Source organism: Stenella coeruleoalba, assembly GCF_951394435.1.
Source record: "Stenella coeruleoalba genome assembly, chromosome: 14".
NCBI lineage: Eukaryota > Metazoa > Chordata > Mammalia > Artiodactyla > Delphinidae > Stenella > Stenella coeruleoalba.
In genome coordinates, this window is record NC_137160.1 from 74,175,199 (window position 1) to 74,199,171 (window position 23,973).

General features: G+C 39.5%; 1 protein-coding gene across 7 annotated transcripts in view; it reads right to left on the reverse strand.

Annotated features, from left to right (window-relative positions):
* Positions 1–23,973, reverse strand: part of HECTD4 (HECT domain E3 ubiquitin protein ligase 4) — a 190,556-nt gene that overhangs the window by 113,643 nt on the left and 52,940 nt on the right. For 6 of the 7 annotated variants that reach the window (XR_013831213.1, XM_079942071.1, XM_079942069.1 and 3 more), the window contains exons 3-9: positions 23,432–23,521; positions 22,642–22,772; positions 19,416–19,524; positions 18,605–18,743; positions 15,560–15,730; positions 5,320–5,512; positions 963–1,121 (exon numbers count right to left, since the gene is read on the reverse strand). Coding sequence is in view for 6 of the 7 variants with exons in the window: in XM_079942071.1 (XP_079798197.1) it covers positions 963–1,121; positions 5,320–5,512; positions 15,560–15,730; positions 18,605–18,743; positions 19,416–19,524; positions 22,642–22,772; positions 23,432–23,521 (992 nt within the window). In the remaining variant the exon portion in view is untranslated. Of the gene's footprint in view, positions 1–962; positions 1,122–5,319; positions 5,513–7,304; positions 7,440–15,559; positions 15,731–18,604; positions 18,744–19,415; positions 19,525–22,641; positions 22,773–23,431; positions 23,522–23,973 lie in introns of those variants that run through there. The other variant, XM_079942072.1, reaches the window with a different exon arrangement.

The window sequence follows — 23,973 nt, forward strand, 5'->3', positions numbered from 1 at the left end:
TGTGGTGGCTTCTCTTGTTATAAAGCATGGGCTCTAGGCACATGGGCTTCAGTAGTTGTGGCACACAGGCTCAGTAGTTGTGGCTCACAGGCTCTAGAGCACAGGCTCAGTAGTTGTGGCGCACGGGCTTAGGTGCTCCGTGGCATGTAGGATCTTCCCAGACCAGGGTTTGAACCTGTGTCCCCTACATTGGCAGGCGGATTCTTAACCACTGCACCACCAGGGAAGCCCTATATTATTTTCAATTTAACTATTTGTCCACTCTGAAGCCAAAATCACATTGCTTTAATTACTATAGTATGCCTCCCTCTTTCATAAAAATATATGTACACTTATATCCCCATATCCCCTCCCTCTTGCGTCTCCCTCCCACCCTCCCTATCCCACCCCTCTAGGTGGTCACAAAGCACCGAGCTGATCTCCCTGTGCTATGCGGCGGCATACGTATAGCTGATTCACTCTGTTATACAGCAGAAACTAACACAACATTGTAAAGCAATTATACTCCAATAAAGATGTTAAAAATAAAGAAATACATAAAAAATATATACATGTACACTTAACAGTAATGAATTTTTGCATATATTATTTTGTATCATATACATTTTTATGTGTCCTAAAATGGAGGTATTTCACAGACGTATTTTCATAGCTCTCCAGTGGGTAGAGTTCTTGCAGTGTCAGTAAATAAAGTGGCAACAGATTATTTCCTAAAATCTTCCTGACCTCATTATTATTTCTAGTAATTTTACAGGACAATAGTTTTCAGAAGTGTACTATTATACCACTTTCAAAAATTCTATTTTTAATTCCTCCTAGCCTATAACTATACTGATAAGGTTTTTTGTTGTTATCAAAGAGCATCTGTAATCAGAGCAAGTGTAAAATCACTATTAGGAAAAACCTTAAATTTCAAAGTTAGGGACAAATTGGGAAAAGAGCCACAAATAAAGTTCACTTACTTTTTAAAGATGACAAACCACTTGTTCCACCAAAAAGAGACCGGGTAGCAGAGCTGCCTGATCCCCCTGGAGGTGGGACCAGCATCACCAAGTATGTACCACAGGTGTAAATGGGCGTCTTCCGAAGCATTTTTAGAGGAAGGCCACAGCTAGTATTTGCTGGTAAAAAGGAATGAAAATGGTGAGCAGAAATAGTTGACACACAGATTAATTTGACTACCAAGCCAAATTAGAGTATAACAAAGGGGCCCCCAATTCTAACAATAATACACTCAGACTCAAAATACAGAGCAAGAAATAATAAGCTAAGGGCAAAATAATGATCTTCTGTCTCCACAGCCTGGTCCCAAGCCTCCTGGTTACATGACCTGAACATTTCTCAAAGGTGTTCCCAGTATTCAATATGTCTTTATGTCTTTTAAAAATCTTTCAATGGACTTGAGGACACGGGGAGGGGGAAGGGTAAGCTGGAACAAAGTGAGAGAGTGGTATGGACATACATACACCACCAAGCGTAAAATCGATAGCTAGTGGGAAGCAGCACATAGCACAGGGAGATCAGCTCGGTGCTTTGTGACCACCTAGAGGGGTGGGAGGGAGACGCAAGAAGGAAGAGATATGGGGATATATGTATATGTATGGCTGATTCACTTTGTTATAACGCAGAAACTAACACACCATTGTAGAGCAATTATACTCCAATAAAGATGTTAAAATAAATAAATAAATAAATAACATAAAGATCTTTCAAAAGAATGAACCCTCACATGGACTAAATCTCAAAATAAAAGAAGAATCCTACTGTTTATGTTTCCCCCTAGGAAACTGTGCTCCAGTAGAGATCTTTTCATTTTATATAGAACAAATTATTAACAGGTTTGTGATATTAAATTTATTATAAACAGCTCTGAACATGGAATCTACTAGAAATTTCAACCCATAACTAGTTAATAAAAGCTTTCACAATGTCTATCACAAAATAACTTTATGTCCACAGAATTTATAACCCATGATGTATTTTCTTTTTTTTAGGGTCAGTGACATAAACTATCATTAGGAAAATAATTATTGTATCTAATCAAGAGGTATAAAATGTACTTTAATTTCCCTTACTCACTGGCAGATCTGAAAATGTAGGGTGAATTTAACATTTTCTATATATTAGTCCAGTGAAGATTGACGATGGCAACAGAAAGAGTGCTTTACCTAGGAAGCTGTCAAGGTATAAAATATGACTGCCTACATAGACATAAAATTATCTTTAGATGATTTAGATTAGAAAAATTAGACAAGTGAAACCGAATCTGTCATTTGCTTTGAATGCCTGTGGTTCTAAAAAGCTCCATTTTTTAAACTTCCAAGCCGCCAACAAGTATATTTTTCATTTAGGACATAAATCCAGTAGCATAAATTTCCATAAGTAAGAAACCCAAAAGGGGCAACGACTGAAAAACTAGCAACTTTGTGAGCATAACCACACAAAGAGCATAACCACACAATCGTGGTTTTCACCAAGATGTTTTTAATATACATACTCTTATTAACATGGTAATAGGTATTAGTTTATCACAGAATTAAAAATCCTAGACCCGCTGAATGTTGAATTAATTGTCAAAAGTTCACTTAGCCTATAACTGGTGAATTTTTATGTAGCAACCTCAGGTTAAATGAATACATAGAGAATGTGCATAAAAGTATGAGTGAAATCACATGTTTAGAGTTACAGATACCAGTTTTCACAGGATTCTAAATATACCCTTGCCTTCTGAGTCCACTTTCTGATATCACCCATGTTTTCTTATGTAACAAACATCCTTTTAGTATTTCTATTGTGCAGGCTAGTATTCAATTTTCTCCCAAGGGACAAACCCAGATCAAGCCTTCAGCTTGTCAGGAAAATGTTCATTTAGGTAATAGGACTGTCCTCTACAAACTATTTCCTATAATTCAAATTATCCACATACCCAAGTTATAACAACTATTAATAAATTCCCTACTTACATTTGATACAATGGAGACCTGTGGAAGTAACATACTATCCTTAAATTCTAATACGGACTAATAAGTATTTAAAATTTGATAGTCTCACAATGAATTAATCACAAATATTTTCTCTTCCTAACATTTCAATATATAAAAGGATTAAAGCATAAAACTGCATTAAATTCATTAAACATATATTAATTCAGATTCATTTTTCTATACATGGCTCTTTTTCTAGCCTGATCTTTTACTACAGGTCATGATTTGTTATAAATTCATGTAGTTGGTATGTAATATGAAAACTCCTCAAGAATAATGGTTCTTGACTTTGGGGGGGTCATAAATGGCCTTGAACATCTGATAAAAATTATGATGATACATATGTTATTTAAAACTTTGGGAGAGCATATTTATGAACCTCTGAAAGGCTTATCCCCATGAAGAATTCCTGCTTTAAAAGTACAGAACAGTGTGTTTAGAAGGCTACCTTTTATTGAGAAAAGAAGGACAATAAAAATGCATAAATTTGTCTTTCTAAATTAATTTAATTTCTCTTTGCATAAAAAAACTCTGACAGGATAAACAAAAACTAATAAATAGAGCTACCTATAGGGGGTAGGGTGGGGCAAATACTGAATATACAAGGACACGGGAGTAAGATTTCTCTGCATATACCTTTTATATTGTTTTCACTTTCAAACTCTGTAACTATTTTCAAATATTAAAGTGCAAACACTAAATGCCAAATTCCAGAAAAAGCAACCTCTGTTGTGGAAGGTTTGCCTCTCATTTTCTTGGTCAAGAATGTATTTAGAAAAACTAAAAATAGAACTACCATATGACCCAGCAATCCCGCTACTGGGCATATACCCTGCAAAAACCATAATTCAAAAAGAATCATGTACCACAATATTCATTGCAGCACTATTTACAATAGCCAGGACGTGGAAGCAACCTAAGTGTCCAGCAACAGATGAATGGATAAAGAAGACGTGGCACATATATACAATGGAATATTACTTGGCCATAAAAAGAAATAAAATTGAACTATTTGTAGTGAGGTGGGTGGACCTAGAGTCTGTCATACAGAGTGAAGTAAGTCAGAAAGAGAAAAACAAATACCGTATGCTAACACATATATATGGAGTCAAAAAAAAATGGTTCTGATGAACCTAGGGGCAGGACAGGAATAAAGACGCAGATGTAGAGAATGGACTTAAGGACACGGGGGAGGGGTAAGGGTAAGCTGGGACGAAGTGTGAGAGTGGCATTGACATATATACACTACCAAACGTAAAATAGATAGCTAGTGGGAAGCAGCTGCATAGCACAGGGAGATCAGTTCGGTGTTTTGTGACCACCTAGAGGGGTGGGATAGGGAGGGTGGGAGGGAGATGCAAGAGGGAGGGGATATGGGGATATATGTATACATATAGCTGACTCACTTTGTTACACAGCAGAAACTAACACAACATTGTAAAACAATTACATTCCAATAAAGATGTTAAAAAAAAAGAATGTATTTAGTGAAGATGATGCTAAATGAGTTTTTTACATTCATGAAGCAGATGCTAAATGTGAAAACAGTTTATACTAACAGTAATGATAAGGTATTTACCATTAAACACAGAGCTGCTTTGAATTATTACAGATTCATGCTAATTCATGTCCACAGCCAACAGTATGTATTAGCTTGGAATTAAAAAAAATGAAAAGTGACTGGAAGGACATTAAAAACGGTGAACTACGTAAAGCAAAGTGCTTTGTACGGCACACTGTAAATGCTCAATAACAAGTATTGCCTGAATTCCACAGGCAGCATGCACTAATCACAAGCTGAATGTACCAAGCCATGAAAAGGCATGGAGGAATCTTAAAGGCATATTACTAAGTGAGAGAAGCCAATATGAAAGGCTACATTCTGTATAAATCCAATTACATGACATTCTGGAAAAGGCAAAACTATGAAGACAATAAAAAGATCAGTGGTGGCCAGGGCTTGGGGGGTGGGGAGGGATGAACAGGTAGAGCACAGAGGATTTTTAAGGCAATAAAAGCACTGTATATGATGCCATAATAATGCACACATGTCATTATGCATTTGTCCAAACCCACAGAATGTACAAGACCAAGAGTGAACCCTAAGGTGAACTATGGACTCTGGGTGATTATGATGTGTCAGGGTGGGTTCATCAGTTGTAACAAACGGACCACTCTGGTGGGGATGTTGATAATAAGGGAGGCTGTGCATGTGTGGGGGCAGGAGGTAGACGAGAAATCTGCACCTTCCTTTACTTTTGCTACGAACCTAAAACTGTTCTAAAAAATAAGGTCTTAAAAATATATATAGTTGAAAAAGCGAAGGGCAGCCTACCTGCCTGGTCTTCTTTCAGGGTGTTGGAGATGGTGGAGCCAGTAAGGGCAGCCAGCGTTGCGGATGGCGAGGCTCGGTAGCGTGAAAGTCTGCTCAGAAGCATCTCATTAATGCTTTTTGCAGATTCGCCCTCTTTTCTCATTAGAATTGTGCGTTCCTGAAGCGGGTTGGCTACAAATACACCATTTTCAACCTAATATTTAAAGAAAAAGAGGTCCTTAAATGATATCTGTTTCCATTCATTTAGCAAATTTCTACTTGAGAAGTGTATTATTGTCATCTGGTTACTCAAAAACATTTCCCAAAATTGTACCTGAGTAGGTGTATACCTCAAAACCTAACTGCTCTACAGAAACTGAGAACAAAAGGAAGGCTACGAGAAGTTTGAGAGCTTTCATTTTTCATAATAGCCCAGATTTTAAAAGTAATGAGCTAAGTTTAATAGGTTCTATGGAAGGCTGTTGATTAAAATTCCTTATATTGAATTCCACAGGCAGCTCTCACTAATTACAAACTTCTGACAGGTACAAGTAAGATGAGAGGAAAACAAGTCAATCAGATCTTGATTTACCACTAAGTACAACTATGAGGATAATGTCTTCTTGAAATATAATTGGCTAAAATCCAAACTCTGTATTAACAGCAGTCAACACTAGCCCCAGCTGCTTGGGTATTGGCAGAGCAATCGTGGAGAAAGGCAGACTTTGTCTGCTAAAAATATACGCCAGCTTCAACTGGATCCTTGCTGGTACTTGGCAGTTCTTCCTTCATCACTTGATTATTCCCCAGAAAAATCTCTGGAGTGGTGATTCCAAAATTCCTTCACCAAATTTTGAGCTTGGCTTTAAGCAGACCACCTGGCTTTCTTTATTGCTAAAAAGATCCAGACCACTTACTGTAAGCTGCTCCCACTCATCTCTCTTCCCACTCAAGAATCTTTGTATCCAGCCTCATTTATTCCTTTCCTCTTTTTTGTTTTTGCGGTACGCGGGCCTCCCACTGTTGTGGCCTCTCCCGTTGCGGAGCACAGGCTGCGGACGCACAGGCCCAGCGGCCATGGCTCACGGGCCCAGCAGCTCCGCGGCATGTGGGATCTTCCCGGACCGGGGCACGAACCGGTGTCCCCTGCATCACCAGGCGGACTCTCAACCACTGCACCACCAGGGAAGCCCTATTCCTTTCCTCTTAATCCAGAGGAAGAAGCACTTCACCTCATGTTGTTTAAGGAAGAAGCACTCTGCCTCCTCTCTAACTGCTCCCTCAGTTATCTCCCATCTGCCCCTTCACGCTCAAGGTCTCCCTCTCTGATTTCCTGGTGTCAGGTATTCACAGGCCTCCGGGATCTTAAACAAAACCTTGGTGGCCCATTGCAATACCATCCCTCTTCTCCACTACCACTCACTATCAAATGTCCCAAATGTATCTCATGCAGCCTCTGTACCCACTGCCCCCTCCAGACCCAGGCTCCTGGATCTGGCTGCAGTCTCAGAAACAGATGCCACTAGCGAAGGTGGGCAGGACTAGAGATAAGAGAGAACAGGAGTATAAAGCGGCAAGGCTTCCAGAAGCAAATAAAAAAACAAAAAAGAAGTACAAAGTGAAAGGGTGGTAGCAGAGAAGAGGCAAGAGAAAGAGAGCAAATTGAGGAGCACAGCCAGGCGAGGTTCCCGGAAGGGCTGGACCTGGTGGGGGGAGGCTTTTACAAGACATTCACGAATGGTAAGGGAATGAGTTTCTTAGAGAGTTCGAAATGCTGTTTCTATTTCCTCCCCTCTGCTTTTTAACACTTTGCAGCTACTTAACTCAGCTCCCTCTAACAAGTGGACATTCTTGATGGGCCGAGAGTAACCTAGAACCAAAATCAACCTTTTTCTTGACTTCCGTGTAGGTTGTGCCACGGTTGCCAGAACTCTTAAGGTTGTCCTTCCTCAGTCTCAGTGGTAGAACACAATCCCAGTTTGTTTCTTTTTAACATGAACACTTACCTATGTGTAAGGGACTCTTCTAATGAGCAAAGCCAAGATAGTTCCTGCCCTCCTTGTTCTCCTCTTATTTGCTGGTTCCCATCTCCACTTACCTAAATGGGAGTTTGCTTAGAGTTAGACCCAGCCTCTGGTGTCTAAGACCTCTGCCTGAAACACTCTGTCCCTAGATCCTCCTATGTGTGGCTGGTTCCTTCCCATCATTCGGGTCTCAGGTAAGATGTCACTGCCTCAAAGAGGCCTCCTATGATTACCAATCTAAAGAGGAATCTCCTCCATCCACCCACCCACCCCCCACAAGCCAGAGCACATCACCCAGTTTTATATGCACAGCATTTACCATTCTCTGAAATTATTTTACTCATTAATTCATTGATTGTTTGACCTTCTACCTTCCCCGCCCCAACTGAATATTGGCTCCCTGAGAGCCGGGATCCTGCCTGCCTTGTTCACCATAACATTTCTAGCACTCAGAGGCACGCAGTAAATACTTGAAGCTTTGCTGAGTAAACAAATCGGTGCCCTGGCCCAAATCCAATACCAGCTCTCCGAGGTGGCTCCCACGTTTCTATATACAGACCCAGCCTTGCTACTGAGATCTAGTGCCGCTTCTCCAACTGCCTCCCACTCCCCAGCATTTCGACTGGAGCAGCCTTCTGTCGCCTAAAATTTAACACGTCCACATCTTATCACGTCATTTTACACACACACACACCCCAGCTAGATTACCCTTTACCAAGTATAGCTCTAGTTATGTTGCACGACTCTAAATATGACCCTTCAAAGGCATCCAGATAAAAAGCAATCACTTGGCATTCAGAAGCATTACCCAGACTAGCCTTATGAGAAAGACAGCAGATAGCTTAAGAAAAAAAATCGTATCACTGTGTTCAAGTACTTCGAAAATACTATAAAGAAAACCTGATAAAGCGCCTGTGAGAAGCAAGGAGGACTGGGCTTTGGTGCCCAAGTGGTAAATCTGGGAACCTCTGTCCTTAGCTAAGAAGCTCTTTGGGATGAAAAAGCTACTACTGATTTAGAAAGGAGGGGAAGAGCCTGGGAGGAGTAAGAAGCAGCACAGAGTTAGTAACGATGAGAAGCTTCCCTCTGGCTCCCTTCCTGGCCCAAGCACCTCAAGCCCGATGACCATCCAGCCTCTCAACTGGTCTCCCCATTTCCACTTTGGCCCCATATGCTTTACTCTCCACACACCAGCCAATGATTTATTTACAAATGTAAATAAAACCATCTCCTTGCCTGTTTGAAACCCTGCAGCAGCTTCCCAACACACTTATAATAAAATCCAACCTACTGGTAAGGTCCACAGGGTCCAACATCCACTGACCTCCCCGGCTGGTCTGCCTCTGCTCCCCCTTTCTCACCACACTTGCAGCCGCACTGCCTTCTGTCGCCCCTCCAAAATGCCTGTACGCTAGGCCTGTACTTGCTGATCCCTCTTCCTGGACTGGACTAGTTCTGGTTTGCCCGAGACTGTCCTGGTTTTAGCACTGAAAGTCCCATGTCCCAAGAAATCTCTCAGGCCCAGGCCAACGGGGATGGTTGGTTGCCCTCCCTGGCAGGATGGATGGCTGCTTCTCATCATTCTCATCTCAGTTCAAATGTCCTTCCTCAGAATGGCCCTATCTGCCAGGCAAACTGGAGCGGCTCCCCACTTCCATGCCCCCTCACTCTCTATCGCATTATCCTGTTTTATTTTCTCCCCAGCATTTATCACTTGTTGAAATTATTTTGTTCTTGTTGTTTCCTTTCTTACTCATTCCCCACACTCTAATGTAAGCACCTTGAAAACAAAGGCTTATTACCCTGCTACCCAGACAAGGCACTGGATTAACACAGGAAGGATGAATGAAGGGCATCTCAGTCAGCCAGATCATAATTTAAAGGAAATAATAAACCCATCAGGTGAAGGGGGAGATGGACCTCTATGAACACATGAACACTCTATGACATAAATCACAGCAAGATCCTTTTTGACACACCTCCTAGAGAAATGGAAATAAAAACAAAAATAAACAAATGGGACCTAATGAAACTTCAAAGCTTTTGCACAGCAAAGGAAACCATAAACAAGACCAAAAGACAACCCTCAGAATGGGAGAAAATATTTGCAAATGAAGAAACTGACAAAGGATTAATCTCCAAAATTTATAAGCAGCTCATGCAGCTCAATAACAAAAAAACAAACAACCCAATCCAAAAATGGGCAGAAGACCTAAATAGACATTTCTCCAAAGAAGATATATAGACTGCCAACAAACACATGAAAGAATGCTCAACATCATTAATCATTAGAGAAATGAAAATCAAAACTACAATGAGATATCATCTCACACCGGTCAGAATGGCCATCATCAAAAACTCTAGAAACAATAAATGCTGGAGACGGTGTGGAGAAAAGGGAACACTCTTGCACTGCTGGTGGGAATGTGAATTGGTACAGCCACTATGGAGAACAGTATGGAGGTTCCTTAAAAAACTACAAATAGAACTACCATATGACCCAGCAATCCCACTACTGGGCATATACCCTGAGAAAACCATAATTCAAAAAGAGTCATGTACCAAAATGTTCATTGCAGCTCTATTTACAATAGCCCGGAGATGGAAACAACCTAAGTGTCCATCATCCACTGAATGGATAAAGAAGATGTGGCACATATATACAATGGAATATTACTCAGCCATAAAAAGAAATGAAATTGAGCTATTTGTAATGAGGTGGATAGACCTAGAGTCTGTCATACAGAGTGAAGTAAGTCAGAAAGAGAAAGACAAATACCATATGCTAACACATATGTATGGAATTTAAGAAAAAAAAATGTCATGAAGATCCTAGGGGTAAGACAGGAATAAAGACACAGACCTACTAGAGAATGGACTTGAGGATATGGGGAAGGGGAAGGGTAAGCTGTGACAAAGCGAGAGAGAGGCATGGACATATATACACTACCAAACATAAGGTAGATAGCTAGTGGGAAGCAGCCGCATAGCACAGGGAGATCAGCTTGGTGCTCTGTGACCACCTGGAGGGGCGGGATAGGGAGGGTGGGAGGGAGGGAGACTCAAGAGGGAAGAGATATGGGAACATATGTATATGTATAACTGATTCACTTTGTTATAAAGCAGAAACTAACACACCATTGTAAAGCAATTATACTCCAATAAAAACGTAAAAGAAATAATCATAATAATTTAAGGTTTAAAAAGCAAAGTTAAAAATACTTCCATGTCCCCACAGTCTACTCCACTACCTCCCCGCTGATTTCTCTCCTTTTTTCATTGCAAACGTCTGGAGAGAATTATCTATTCTTCACCACCATCTTTTCCACCTCACTTCTCAGCCAGCTCCATCTGGCTTCCACCCCTTACCCTCCCCAACAGCTCTTGCTAAGGCTACCACCAATAGCCTCCATATTCTCCATTCAAAAGACCTCTTTCAGGCTCAATCTTGACTTCTGAACAGAATTCAATGCTGTTAATAACCAAGTTCTCCTTCTTATAAAAATTTATAAAACTTTATAAAAATTTAATTTTTTTAAAGTCTTTATTGAATTTGTTACAATATTGCTTCTGTTTTATGTTTTGGTTTTTTGGTCACGAAGGCATGTAGGATCTTAGCTCGCCGACCAGGGATCGAACCCAGATCCCCTGCACTGGAAGCCGAAGTCTTAACCACTGGACTGCCAGGGAAGTCCCCAAAATTTAACTTTTTATAGCCCCTTTTTAAACTTTTAAAACACATAGAAAGATGAACGGTGGAAAGCAATGCCTTCCCCACTACGTTCCCTCCTCAGACGCAACTAATGTTTCCAGTTTCTTGTGATGCTTCCACTCATTCAACAAGTATCTAGTAATCACCTATTGTGTGCCAGGCACATTGTTCTAGGTGCTGGGGACACAGCAGTCAATAAAAGAGAACAAAATCCCTGACCTGGAGCTGACATTCTAGGCAAGGGAGACAGTCAATAAATAAGCAAATAAACTGGCAGTAATAAGAGCCACAAAGAAAAAGCAAGGTAAAAGGGATAAGGAGGGACAGGATTATATTTTACATAAAATAATTTATAAAGAATTGTCAGAAAGGTCTTTCTGATAAGGTGATATTTGAGCAGAGACCTAAAATAAGTGAGAACAAGCCATCTGGTTACCTGTGCGATGACAGCCCAGCACAAAGGTCCAGAGGGGGGAGCACATTCAGTGTGTTTGTATGTCAGCAAGGAGACCAGGTGTGGCTAGAGTGGGGTGAGAGGGGGCCCAAATCACATAGTACCTTTACAGAGGTGAATGGGATTTGGGAGACACTCTGAAGGTAAAGCAGACAGCATATGATGACTGGACATGGAATTTGGGAAGGAAAGAAAGAGGAATAGAGAGGGACACCAAGGTCTTTGGCCAGCACTGAAAGGACACAGATGCCATGAATTGAAATGGGAAAGCCTGCAGGAGAAGCAGGTCTGGAGTAAAATCATGAGTTTGGTAGAGGGCATGTCTAGCGTGAGGGAACTATCAGACTTCCAATCGGAAAAGTCTCATATTCTGTGCATATACAAACACCCATCCACATCAATACGCATCTAGAGCTTCAGGGACAGGTTTTGGCTGAGGAGCAAATTTGAGCATTATCTGTATAGAGATGTGTTTCAAGCTACAAGATAGGATGAGATCAACAAGGGAGTAAGAGCAGATAGAGAGAAAGGGTCCTGGAAATAGGTCCTGGTGCCCGTGACTGTTGAGAGGTAGGGAAGACAGGCTGGGCAGGAACAACCAGTGACAGGAGAAGTCCTATGGGTGTCCCAAAGTCCAAGTGAAAACCTTTTCAAGAATGGCAGAGGGGGTGAAGCCACATTAAATACTGCTAAAAGGTCGAGTAAAAAGAAAACTGAGTTGCCCTTGAATTGACTACTGTGGAAGTCCCTGATGAACTCGGGAAGAGCTGTTTTGGTGGTGTGATGAGGATACAAAACTGATTGGAGCAGGTTCAAGAGAGAATGGGAGGAAAGAACACAGAACAGTAAAAATAAACTCTTTTAAGCATATTGCTGTAAATGGGAGCCAAAGAATAGGGGAGTGGAGGCGGGTGTGGGTCAAGGGAGTTGGTTTTGATTTTTCAAGGCTGGATATCCTCTCATGTATTTGTACGCTGTGGTGAGTGATCCACTGAGAGAGGAGAGCTGTTATCATAGGAGAAGGACAATTCCAGAGAGAATCCACGCCTCCCCGCCAGCCACAACTTTTATCATACAGCAGGTAGTGATTATACACAGTGCTCTGAACCTAGCTTTTTGTACTAAACAATATAACTTGGAAATTAATCTACTTCAATAGATGCAGATCTGCCCCATGCTTTTTAATGGCTACACAGTGTTCCCTTCTGTGAAAGTACCATAGGCAGAAAGCCAGATAGATATCTATGTTTACCTTCCCAAGTCAGCATTTTATTTTATTTTTTAAATATACTTTTGATGTGGGCCATTTTTTTAAAGTCTTTACGGAATTTGTTACAACATTGCTTCTGTTTTATGTTTTTGGTTTTGTGGCCACAGGGCATATGGGATCTTAGCTCCCTGACCAGGGATTGAACCCGCACCCCCTGCACTGAAAGGCTAAGTCTTAACCACTGGACCACCAAGTCCCCCAAGTCAGCATTTTAGAAGCTGCTAAACTAGTGGCCGGTGATGCTTAAGAATTTTTTATCTTATGATGAAAAATTTCAAAAATGCAAAAATAGTGAATAGTATAGTGAACCTCCATATATCCATCATCCAGATTCAACCAGATACGGCCAAATTTAACCAGATACGGCCAAATCTGTTTAACCCACCCATCTATTTTTGCTCAAGCATTTTAAAGCATATCCCAGACTTGGGACTGACATATACACACTACTATATATAAAATAGATAACTAATAAGGACCTACTGTAGAGCACAGGGAACTCTACTCAATACTCTGTAATGGCCTACATGGGAAAAGAATCTAAAAAAGAGTGGATATATTTATATGTATAACTGATTCACTTTGCTGTACACCTGAAACTAACACAACACTGTAAATCTACTATACTCCAGTAAAAATTTTTAAAAATAAATAAAGCATGTCCTAGACATCATGTAATTCCACTTCTGAATACTTCACTACACATCTCTAAAAATATGGACATTTTCTTATATAATCACAATGCCATCATCATACTTTAAAAAGAAGAATACGGCTTCCCTGGTGGTGCAGTGGTTGAGAGTCCGCCTGCCGATGCAGGGGACACGGGTTCGTGCAGGAAGGGACACTACTACTACCTAGAGCTGAGGAACAAGTAATAAAAGGTTAACTATAAGTTACAAAGATATTCTCCTCCAAAGAGGAATTAAAATGAATGAAATAAATACATTAGGAAGAGGGAGGAAAGAAAGGGGATGAACTGAGCCAAATGCTCATCTATCACAGCAAAAAACAAAAAAAACAAAACACACACACACACACACACACACACACACACAATATATATATGGGGTTAGTAAACCAAGAAACAGCAATATAAGCCTTTTACTTAGAAATATGAAAGCAGCCACCAGAAGAAGGAAAAGCTGACACCATTAAAGTAACTGTCTATAAGGAACATGCTAGGGATGGGGCAAGAGACTCTCACTTTTCATTATGAGCCTAGATGTGCTACCTCAAGTTTTAATCCATGTACATGTTTTTCTTTGATATAGATATTTTTTAATTTAACAAAAGCATATAATGGAAAGGGGAATTCTTTGATGTTTTCCCATTATTCTTAGGACAAAGACCTAAATCTTTTAACTAACTCGTTAGGTCTGTTTAAAAACAACTTTTTAAAAAAGGCATTTCTAACAATTTAATTATGAACGCATCTTCTAGTAGTACAATCTCTAGCAGATCAATTCAAAGACTCACTCTGGCTAAGACATTTTACAAGAAAAGATAATGATTTGAGAATACTGAGAAACTAGATAGAAAAAAAAAAAAGAATGTACAGTTAAAGGTTACTAGACTGACAGTTAACTGGCAGGATGGATGACTTCTTTCCCAGAACAAGTTTTAACCCCATTAAAGTTTATCAGAAATTGCTTCAGTGTTTTTTTTTTCCTTCAGGAATGCTAATTTCTTCCCAGAAGGAGGTTGTAAATTACATTATATAAAAAGGTTTTGTCACAGACCTGGCTTGGGGCAATTTTTTCTTTACAAGTCTCTACAAATATTATCTAGACCAGTGCTGTCCAATAGACCTTTCTTCAATGATGGAAATGTTCTCTATCTTTGATGTTCAACATGGTAGCCACTAGCCTGCCACATGTGGCTACTGAGGACTTGAAACGTGGCTAATGCAACTGAGCAACTGAAGTTTTAATTGTATTTAATTCTGATTAATTTAAATAGCCACATGTGGCTACTAGCTATTATATTAGACAGTGCAGATCTGGACCATCATGGTTTCCAGTCTCTCTTTGCCCCAAGCTCTTCTCTCTGCACTCAACCACTCTGGCCCGCTGTCCTTTCCAATAAAACACATGCTCCCTCCACAGAGCTTTTCCATTTGTGGTCTCCCTTTCCTACCATGTTCTTTCCTCCCTATTCCCCAACTTCTTCATCTGGTTAGCTACTACTTTTCCTTCACTACCTCAAATTATGTTGTCCACGTATCTGTTCACTTGTTTATGGTTAATGTTTTGTCTCTCCACCACCACCACAACTCAACCCACCCGCCAAAATTCAAGCTCCATTTGAGCAAGGGTCCTGTCCCCCTTGCCCATCACTGTATTCCCACCACCTAGATACCACCATGCCTGGTTCTCAGTAGATACTTAGCCAATATCTAATGAATGAATGAATGACTGCCTTCTCACAATATCAACTGTCATCTCTCTTGGGGACTCCCAATATCCATCTGTAGACCCAATCTTGCTAGTGCAATTTAGTTCCAAATTTCCAAGAAGCTTATGAGCATTTCTACTTAAAAGCCCACTGTCTATACATTAACTATCCTTATCTCCACTCTGTTGCTAGATTAACCTTCAAAAACCTTGCCTTTATTTGTGTCATACAACTCCAAACAAAGAAATCTTCAAAGACATCCAAGAGAGAAGTCAATTTTGAGGCAAGAGTGAACACACTGTACAAGTACTCCAAGTTTCTTAGGTCCTTTGTAAACCAATTATAAAAAGAAAGCAAGTAAAAAATGTCTCTGCAAAGACATAAAATGAGAAACTGAAACTTACCACAAGTTCAAAAATGTCCATGAAGACAGAATGTCCCTTAGGTGTTTTCTCATTCAGACTGGCAGGAGACCAGATCCAATAGAAGTAAGTACCATCTGAAGAAAGGTGCACGGTGCTCATAGTGCTGCCCACAGGGAGGTGATTGGCTGGCATTGGCACCATCTGGCACACCTGAACATGAAAGGGAGGAAAACTTCATTAGTGTGACATGTAAATTCTGATTCTATCAGTTCATCATTAATGCCATTAAGTCCAAGAAGAGAATTCAATAGGCCTCCTGGTCAAAATAAAATTGACATTTACCTCTAAGAATAATATATGAAAATTATATGACAGAAATATAAGAGTTCATACAATGGGCCATGCAATAGATTAAAAGATTCCTGAGATTAATTCCCATTATATTTTAATAGGAAAAAGTATTACTAAACACTTTGAATCTGCTATGCATGTGTGTTTTATCAAACACTTATTAAAAACAAAGTTTTTTAGGGGATATGGGGATATATGTATACATATAGCTGATTCACTTTATTATACAGCAAAAACTAACACAACATTGTAAAGCAATTATACTCCAATAAAGATGTTAAAAAAAAGAAAAAAACAAAGTTTTAGAGAAACAGTACTTTCTGAAATTCCCTTAGTATATAAATTTAAGGCTTAAGTATATTTAAAGGACAGGAACTATATCTTATTCATCTTTATATTCCCAGCACCTAATTCAGAGTCTAACTCAGAAATTAATAATTATGGAAGGAAGGAAAAAAGCAAAGGTGAGAAAAAAACAAAAGGGAAAGCAGAGAAGAGGGAGAAGGAGTAAAGAGATGAAGGCACACACAGATCCTCACTTTGCACATGAGGGCTTACTGAAATTCACCACGACCAGCAGAAGGAAAAAGACAAACACCCATTCTCTGTATTAGACATGAAGCATGTGTTTCTAATACTAAACATCTTTCAGTTTCAGTGTAATGAATAAGTTCTGCATATTTCATATTAAATGTGCAATTACATACTAATTTTTACTGCCAGAGAAAAGCACTTAAAATAAGAGAAAATGAGAATCAAGAGAACTGCTGACTAGGTTTAAAAAAAAAAAATCCAAGAATAGAAACAGGACTGAAAATCCCCAAATAAGAATAATTAGAGAAGGTCAGGTGTATTTAGGAGACAGTAAGAATGACCTTCAGTTACTCCATCTCTTCGGGTGGGTCACTAGTTTTCCTAAGGTTACTTTAGACCCCTGAACTCATTTCATATGAACTTTTTTCCAGACTTGTTTTTGCTACCTCAAAAGTTAAAAAAGTCATTTAGTTGCTATAACCACACTTTGCAATCTGTAATGCCAAGACATCTAGAAAGTTGACAGCTACTGAATGGCTTAAGCTACCCACAAATTGTTCCAACGCACCAATCTAGTTAGTGAGAACACTGCTTTCTTGGGCATCAAAGTTTTTGCAAAAGCACAGAGGATACTGACATTCCTTCAAATGTAAACCACGTTCCAAGATTTAACATCTGTTTAAGTCCCCAGGCTATTTCAAATTGCCTGTTCAAATGAGAACAGGCAATGTTCTCATCTATCTGCATTACTGATAAGAAATGAAGTTAATTTGGCATCTATTTGTTATTTTATTCATCTAACAATTTTTGAGGGCTTCCACTGTGGTGCAGTGGTTAAGAATCCGCCTGCCAGTGCAGGGGACACAGGTTCGAGCCCTGGTCCAGGAAGATCCCACATACCGCGGAGCAACTAAGCCCACGCGCCACAACTACTGAGCCTGTGCTCTAGAGCCCGTGAGCCACAACTACCAAGCCCGCGTGCTGCAACTACTGAAGCCTGCGCATCTAGAGCCCGTGCTCCGCAACAAGAGAAGCCACTGCAATGAGAAGCCCGTGCTCCGCAAGGAAGAGTAGCTCCCCTTCGCCACAGCTAGAGAAAGCCCGCGTGCAGCAACAAAAACCCAACACAGCCAAAAATAAAATAAATAAAATTAAAAAAAAAAAAACAATTTTTGAGCACCTCCTATGTGCTCTGCAGATGCAAAGGTGAGCAAGACTGTTCTCCAGGAAAGGCACAGTTGAGTGACAGACAAGAAAAGATGTAACATGCCACTTAAGTCCTGGATGTGACTACTCTCAGGGCACTCACTCCACAGATAGTAACTCTAACCATTCAGTTTGACTTTGGCTGAAAGGCAGAAAGTTGTAGCATAAAGAGCTCAAACTCTAGAGCAGATGGGTTCAAGTTCTCATGCTGCCATTATTGTGTGGCAAGATACTTAACCTCTCTAAGCTCACTCCTTCATTGAAGGACAAACACTTACTGAGTGCTTACAACGTGCCTAGCCTCAGGTGCCTTAACTGTAAGATGAAACTGCCGTAGTCACACCTCACAGATAAGGAGAGGAAGTGTATGTAAATTGCCAAACCCACAGCCTGGCAAAGAGAGACACTGTTATTATCAATTATCAATCAAATGTTGTGCTACATTCTAAGGACACAAAGATGAGTAAGACAGGGTCCTGACCTAAAGGTGTGTGTGTGGTCTTGGGGAGGAGTTCGACACAACAGCAGGCGATTTCAGTATAATATAGCAAGTGCCATAACAGAGCGCTTTAAGAGCACCAAGGATGAGCTCAATCCCAAGCGCACAATGATTTTATCTAAACTCATTTCAAAGCTCCCATTCCCACAGAAAGGCTGTTTAGAACAAATTGAATAGGGAGATAATGCCTTCCCAAAATAGATCTAGTTAAAAAAAAAAAGCTGGGATTTATACCATCTTTGACTCTCTAAAATTTTTTTAATCCTAAAAAAAGTTTGTTGGCCTTAGTAACTCTTAGAGAGCACATTCACTCAGATCATGTGGGAAAACTTAAGACATTAGAGAAAAAACAGAATGCCCAAACGATGACAGTTAAAAGGATGTCACTCCGGCAGGAAACTATATCAGCTGTGTTATTATTCCTTCTGATGATGTCACAAACTTCCCTTACTGTCGCCAAAATATAAAACACAAAGCCTTGGTGTTCTGTTTACCTGAAGGGTATTCTGGTCAATGACCTGGAAAAGAGAGTGAGGTTTATTGTCAAAAGATACAGGCCGGTGGAGAAGACTGCCACTGCCAAAAGCAATCCATCCTGGTTCCAGCTCCTCATTCCGGCAGTACACAAAACCTCTGTGGGGAAAAACGGTATACAGGCTAAGTCACCAGGTCATGTCTGAAACCCTGCAATGAGTTACAACAGACAAAACAACATTTCCCTCCTAATTTCTTTTCAATAACTAAGTATGCAAAACATCTAACGGAGAATAAACATATTATATTAACTTTGAGACTGACAAACTATGGCAAATATTAATTTCCCACAACAAATTGGAGAGGAGAAAAAGTTGGGGAAACGGTCTAATTGAATATACATAAGGATCTCAAACTGTGGTTTCTTTTGGCAGCAATTCATAGATCTTATATCCCAAATGAAAAAAAAAAAATCACCACTGATCCAATGTCAAATCCAAGAACAAAAAGACTTAACTCGAAAAATACCCATTTATCAACATAGAGAAGTCATTAATATAAAAATTCTGATCACAGAGGAATTTCTGGCTAGAAGCTAGAAACAATGATTTTAGGGCTACCAAACTCTTTATAGAGTCAAAACAAAGCTGAAATGCATTAACAGAACCAGAGAAAGAAAGTGACAATAAGAGAAAACCAGTCATTCAGACTTGTTTAGTCACTCATCAGTCTATGGGGAGTTAGCACGCACTCCCGGGTGTCTTCATCACAGATTTAGGTAATGAGGAAAACGTTCCAGCCAAATCATTCAGCAAGTTCCATGCAACTGACCTGAGAGTACCATGTAATCCAGACCCCAATTTGCTTACTCCTCTTCCAACTGAGTTAGTAGTATACAGGTAAAGACCATCTGCCGTGACACAGCGTCCCAAGTCAGCATCTGAAATCGTTTTTTCACAAGTAAATTATATACATGCTTTTTCTAATGAAATTATAAACGTGCTTTTTCGAATGAAAAAGCCATTAGGAGGCTGAATGAAAGATAATCTCCCATTTCTTAAATAAGTGCTTCTTGGGAATTCCCTGGCAGTCCAGTGGGTTAGGACTCAGTGCTCTCACTGCCGGTCCCCAGGTTCGATCCCTGGTCGGGGAACTAAGATCCCTGCAAGCTGCACAGTACTGCCAGAAATAAAAATAATAAAATAAGTGCTTCAACGTGACTTCCAGGGAAGATGGCTTGAACACCTAAAACAAAACTCCAAAATGAATGTAGGATTAGAGACCAAGATCAGGGAAAGAGGTCAGATAGTTATTAGCAGAAGAACCTGGTTCAGTCTCTGCCAAAGATTTTTTTTCCTTTTTTTTTTTTTGAAAAGCAAAAATACATTCCTAACTCCAATCTGAAATGACTAAGCATACAATACTTTCGCTAAGGATTGTGTAATAAAAAAGGTGTGAGATTTAAGAGTTTGGGGCACTTATTAGTTGACCTTGGGCCTCTTTGAACTTCAGTTTCTTCATCTGTAAGATGAAGATAATATGTACCTCAAGAGTTACTGTGATGGTTAAATGAGACAACATAGGTAAACACCCACACTGCTCTCTGGTACAAAGCCAGGGCCCCATGAATGGCAAATGATTTTATGTTGATAGACTGATGATATACATTGAACTAAAATCTACTCCTTGTGGATTTTCCATCTAGAGATCCTAATTTTAAATTTCTGGAGTGACACAGCACAAAAGTATAATATCACTTCTATTTAAAAAGAGCAAGTATGTTTACCCTCAGGGGTATCTTCCCCAAGCTTAAAACAAATAGTATCTCTCTGAATGATAGTAAATGGTTTACTAACATATTCTAGAGAATTTACCTTAATAAGAGAGCTTACAAATAAAACTTTGTTTTTATTTTCAAAATCAATCCACTTACTATGTTTAAGTGGAGTTTCTCTACTATTTGCCATATTATAAGAAATCCAGTGTAACAGCACTCAAATTAGTACTCAGTATGTGGTTATCTTAAAAATTCAGCCTACTAATCCAAGATAACCAAGACTTGTTCCTATTAGTTCTTCAAAAAACAGTTAAAAGTAGGTAATCATTTTCAAAATATTAATTTCATTCCTTAAACATTTTATTTTAACTTAAAACTTATAAATATACATTTATTCATCACTCTTTAGATTAAGGCCAAGGCCTTTTGAGTATGGATCTGACAAGGAGTGAGAGTCAAGGTAACAGAGTAAAACAAGATTGGCCAGAGTTGACACTTGTTGAAGCTGAGTGATGGGTATACAGGGTTTACTGTAGTATGCTTTCAACATCTGGGTATGTTGAATGTTTCCACATATTAAAAATTAAATAAGACTACTTTTTAAATTTTTATAAGAAAAACATTCTCTAGCCAGGAGCAAAACCAAAGGTACAAGAGAGTGAAAAGCATACAGATCAGCTTAATACCATCATCCTCAGTAAGAAATTACTCCAAAGGAGATACTAAAAGGAGTAAAAGGAGAGAGTAAAGAAAGGAGTTTTGGTTTTGTATGAATTTATAAATTTCCACCTATAATGTTTAAGAACTTCTTGGGCATTGGAGGCTTTTTGCTTCTCCTATTGACTCTAGTTGAGTCAGTGAAGATAGTAACTCACATCCAGAAGTCTTGCCTCTGTTCCTCTCACCACTTTCACATGACTGCCTGGAAGAAACAGTGGACCGTGAAAAGGCACAGGCACTGGATGAGAGGTGTGGGGATGGCCCACTGCTTACACTGAACCCCATTCCCTTACAGTTACCTAGGAAAGCTGTCCCCATCAAAAGTGTGAGAAGGGGTGGGCAGAATAGACTCTGAATCCCACTCTAATTTCTTAGAGAACACAATTTCTTAGAGATTGGCTTTGTTGAATCATTCTAAAGCATTCCATTTTTAAAAAAAATAAATTTATTTATTTATTTAAATTTTTTTTGGCTGTGTTGGGTCTTCGTTGCTGCACACAGGCTTTCTCTAGTTGCGGTGAGCGGGGGCTACTCTTCATTGTGGTGCGGGGCTTCTCATTGCGGTGGCTTCTCTTGGTGCGGAGCACGGGCTCTAGGCGCACGGGCTTCAGTAGTTGGTGGCACACGGGCTTAGTTGCTCCGCGGCACGTGGGATCTTCCCAGACCAGGGCTCGAACCCATGTCCCCTGCATTGGCAGGCGGATTCTTAACCACTGCACCACCAGGGAAGCCCTAAAAGCCTTCCATTTCTAAATGTAAATAATTCCCTAGGGTTTTTTAAATTCCTATTTTATCACTTATAATCACAAGTACCAATTACAATAACAAACAGGTTTGGAAGCAAGGCAGACTCTTGGCAAGCCTGCAACTCCGTAGGTGGGAGCAGCAATGCACAGACTCTAAGAAGAGCCTACTGGCCTCATGGGTTTTGTGTGCCACGGCACCGGTCAGTACATCTACCAAGCGAATAGAGGCCTAATTCACCTGGTAAGTCAGTTAACTGCAGGTCATTTCAGAGACCTTCTGCCATTTTCACTGAGATCACAGAATAAACAGATATGTAATACCTGTAAAACTGTAAAAACATTTTAATCTAGTCTCCTTTATTTAAAGGGGATACTTAACAATTCATGCTCCTTTGAACACTCTTTTTTTTTTTTTTTTTTTTTGCTTGTAGGACAGGAGGTTCACCAACACACACACAATAAGTTACTAAAAGAAACAGCATCAGGCAACAAGACCTGATACTCTATTCGTGGACTTAAGGCTCCCATGCCCAAATTCAAATACCTAGGAATTTAAGTAATTCATGCTTCCTTGGCAGGACTGTACGGATGATCCTTTTCCCTTGAGATAGTAAAACCTATCCATTTTCTTACCTCACCGAGTATCAGCTTTTATACTTTTACTGATAAAGCAGACAATGATTACCCTGTATAGGAACCTTGAGCTCTTAATTAAAAGGAATACAGAGTTATATCTAAATTGTTTTCCACAATTATCTAAAACCACTCTTTTCATATCTTAATTTCAATCACAGGACCAAAACCCTTGCATTACCTTTATTTTCAGAACTGGAGCCAGTGTTGCTATCTGGTGCAGGCAACATGTCTTCATACCCCCATGATACTATGTGTTTGCCACCAAGCAAACAGGAGGGGGATCCAGGTCCCCCTTCCAAAAGCAACAGCCTAAATAGGGGAGATAGAGAATCATAAAGACACCGAGACTATCCATTTCAGCAAGAAGATAAAGGTCTACTTAACATCTCAAAGAGCAGAAAACTAAAATAGTTCTACACAAATACTATACATCTGAAAAGACATTAACAATACGTATATTTTTAAATTAGAAAATTACGAAGTAGTGCTTATGGAAATGTTATAATAAAATTGTAGCTGTGTGTAAAATGCATATATTTTACATGTATACATATCTGAGCGAGAGATAGAGAGAAGGGGTGGGATGGAGAGAAAGGGGTATGAACTAGGAAACACATATAACACACACAACATTAGGAGTGGTTATCTTTGAGTAGTGAGATTATGACTTTCACTTTTTTCTTTATACCTTAACATCTTATTATCTTGAAACCTACAATAAGAATTCATGACAAGCTATTGCATTTTTTTACCACAAAAATTAAAAAATGAAAAATAACATGCTCTAGGAACACCTTCCAAGAAGGAAAGAAACAAAATTCTTACTTAAGATGAAAATAACATACTTATTTAAAAATGAGTCATTAATTGATTAAAAAAAAAGTTTAGCAATTTACTTATTAAAAGAGCTTTTATGCACAAGGCTCCCTTGTGTGGAAGGAGGGTGAGGATCCAAAGTGACAACTTACCTATACAGCACATCGGCTACAGGCAGGGACCCTAGATCTGTCTGCTTCTGTAATAGATGGACTGTATGAACAAAAGTTTTCAATGATCCCCTAAAAATAAAAGGAAGGAACAGAAAATCATCACAACTGAAACGTCAAATAAGGTTGTTAATGTCAATTTTATTAACCACACGGGGAGCTTCCAAATTGAGTCTGCTTCTGCCAATCAGTAGATGTGTTGTACAAAATGTCAAAATAGACGTGATTCTTACCATGCCAGTTATGATATTCTTCTTGTATTTGCAAAGGTAAATAATGTTCCCCTAACATAAAAGTTCAAAACATAAAGCTCAAGCACAAAGAATGTGTGGCTATTATGCCTGATACTGTTTCATCATCAAGTTGATCTCTAGCTGAAGGAGATATTTCATAGGAAAAGGTTATATTTAAAAGTGTAGCAGTATTTCTAGGCTTAATTTCTTAACCTCTTTGTTAAGTTCATCCATTTTACATAAACATCTCACACATTAAATATGACTGAAGAGGAAAACATTCAAAAATTA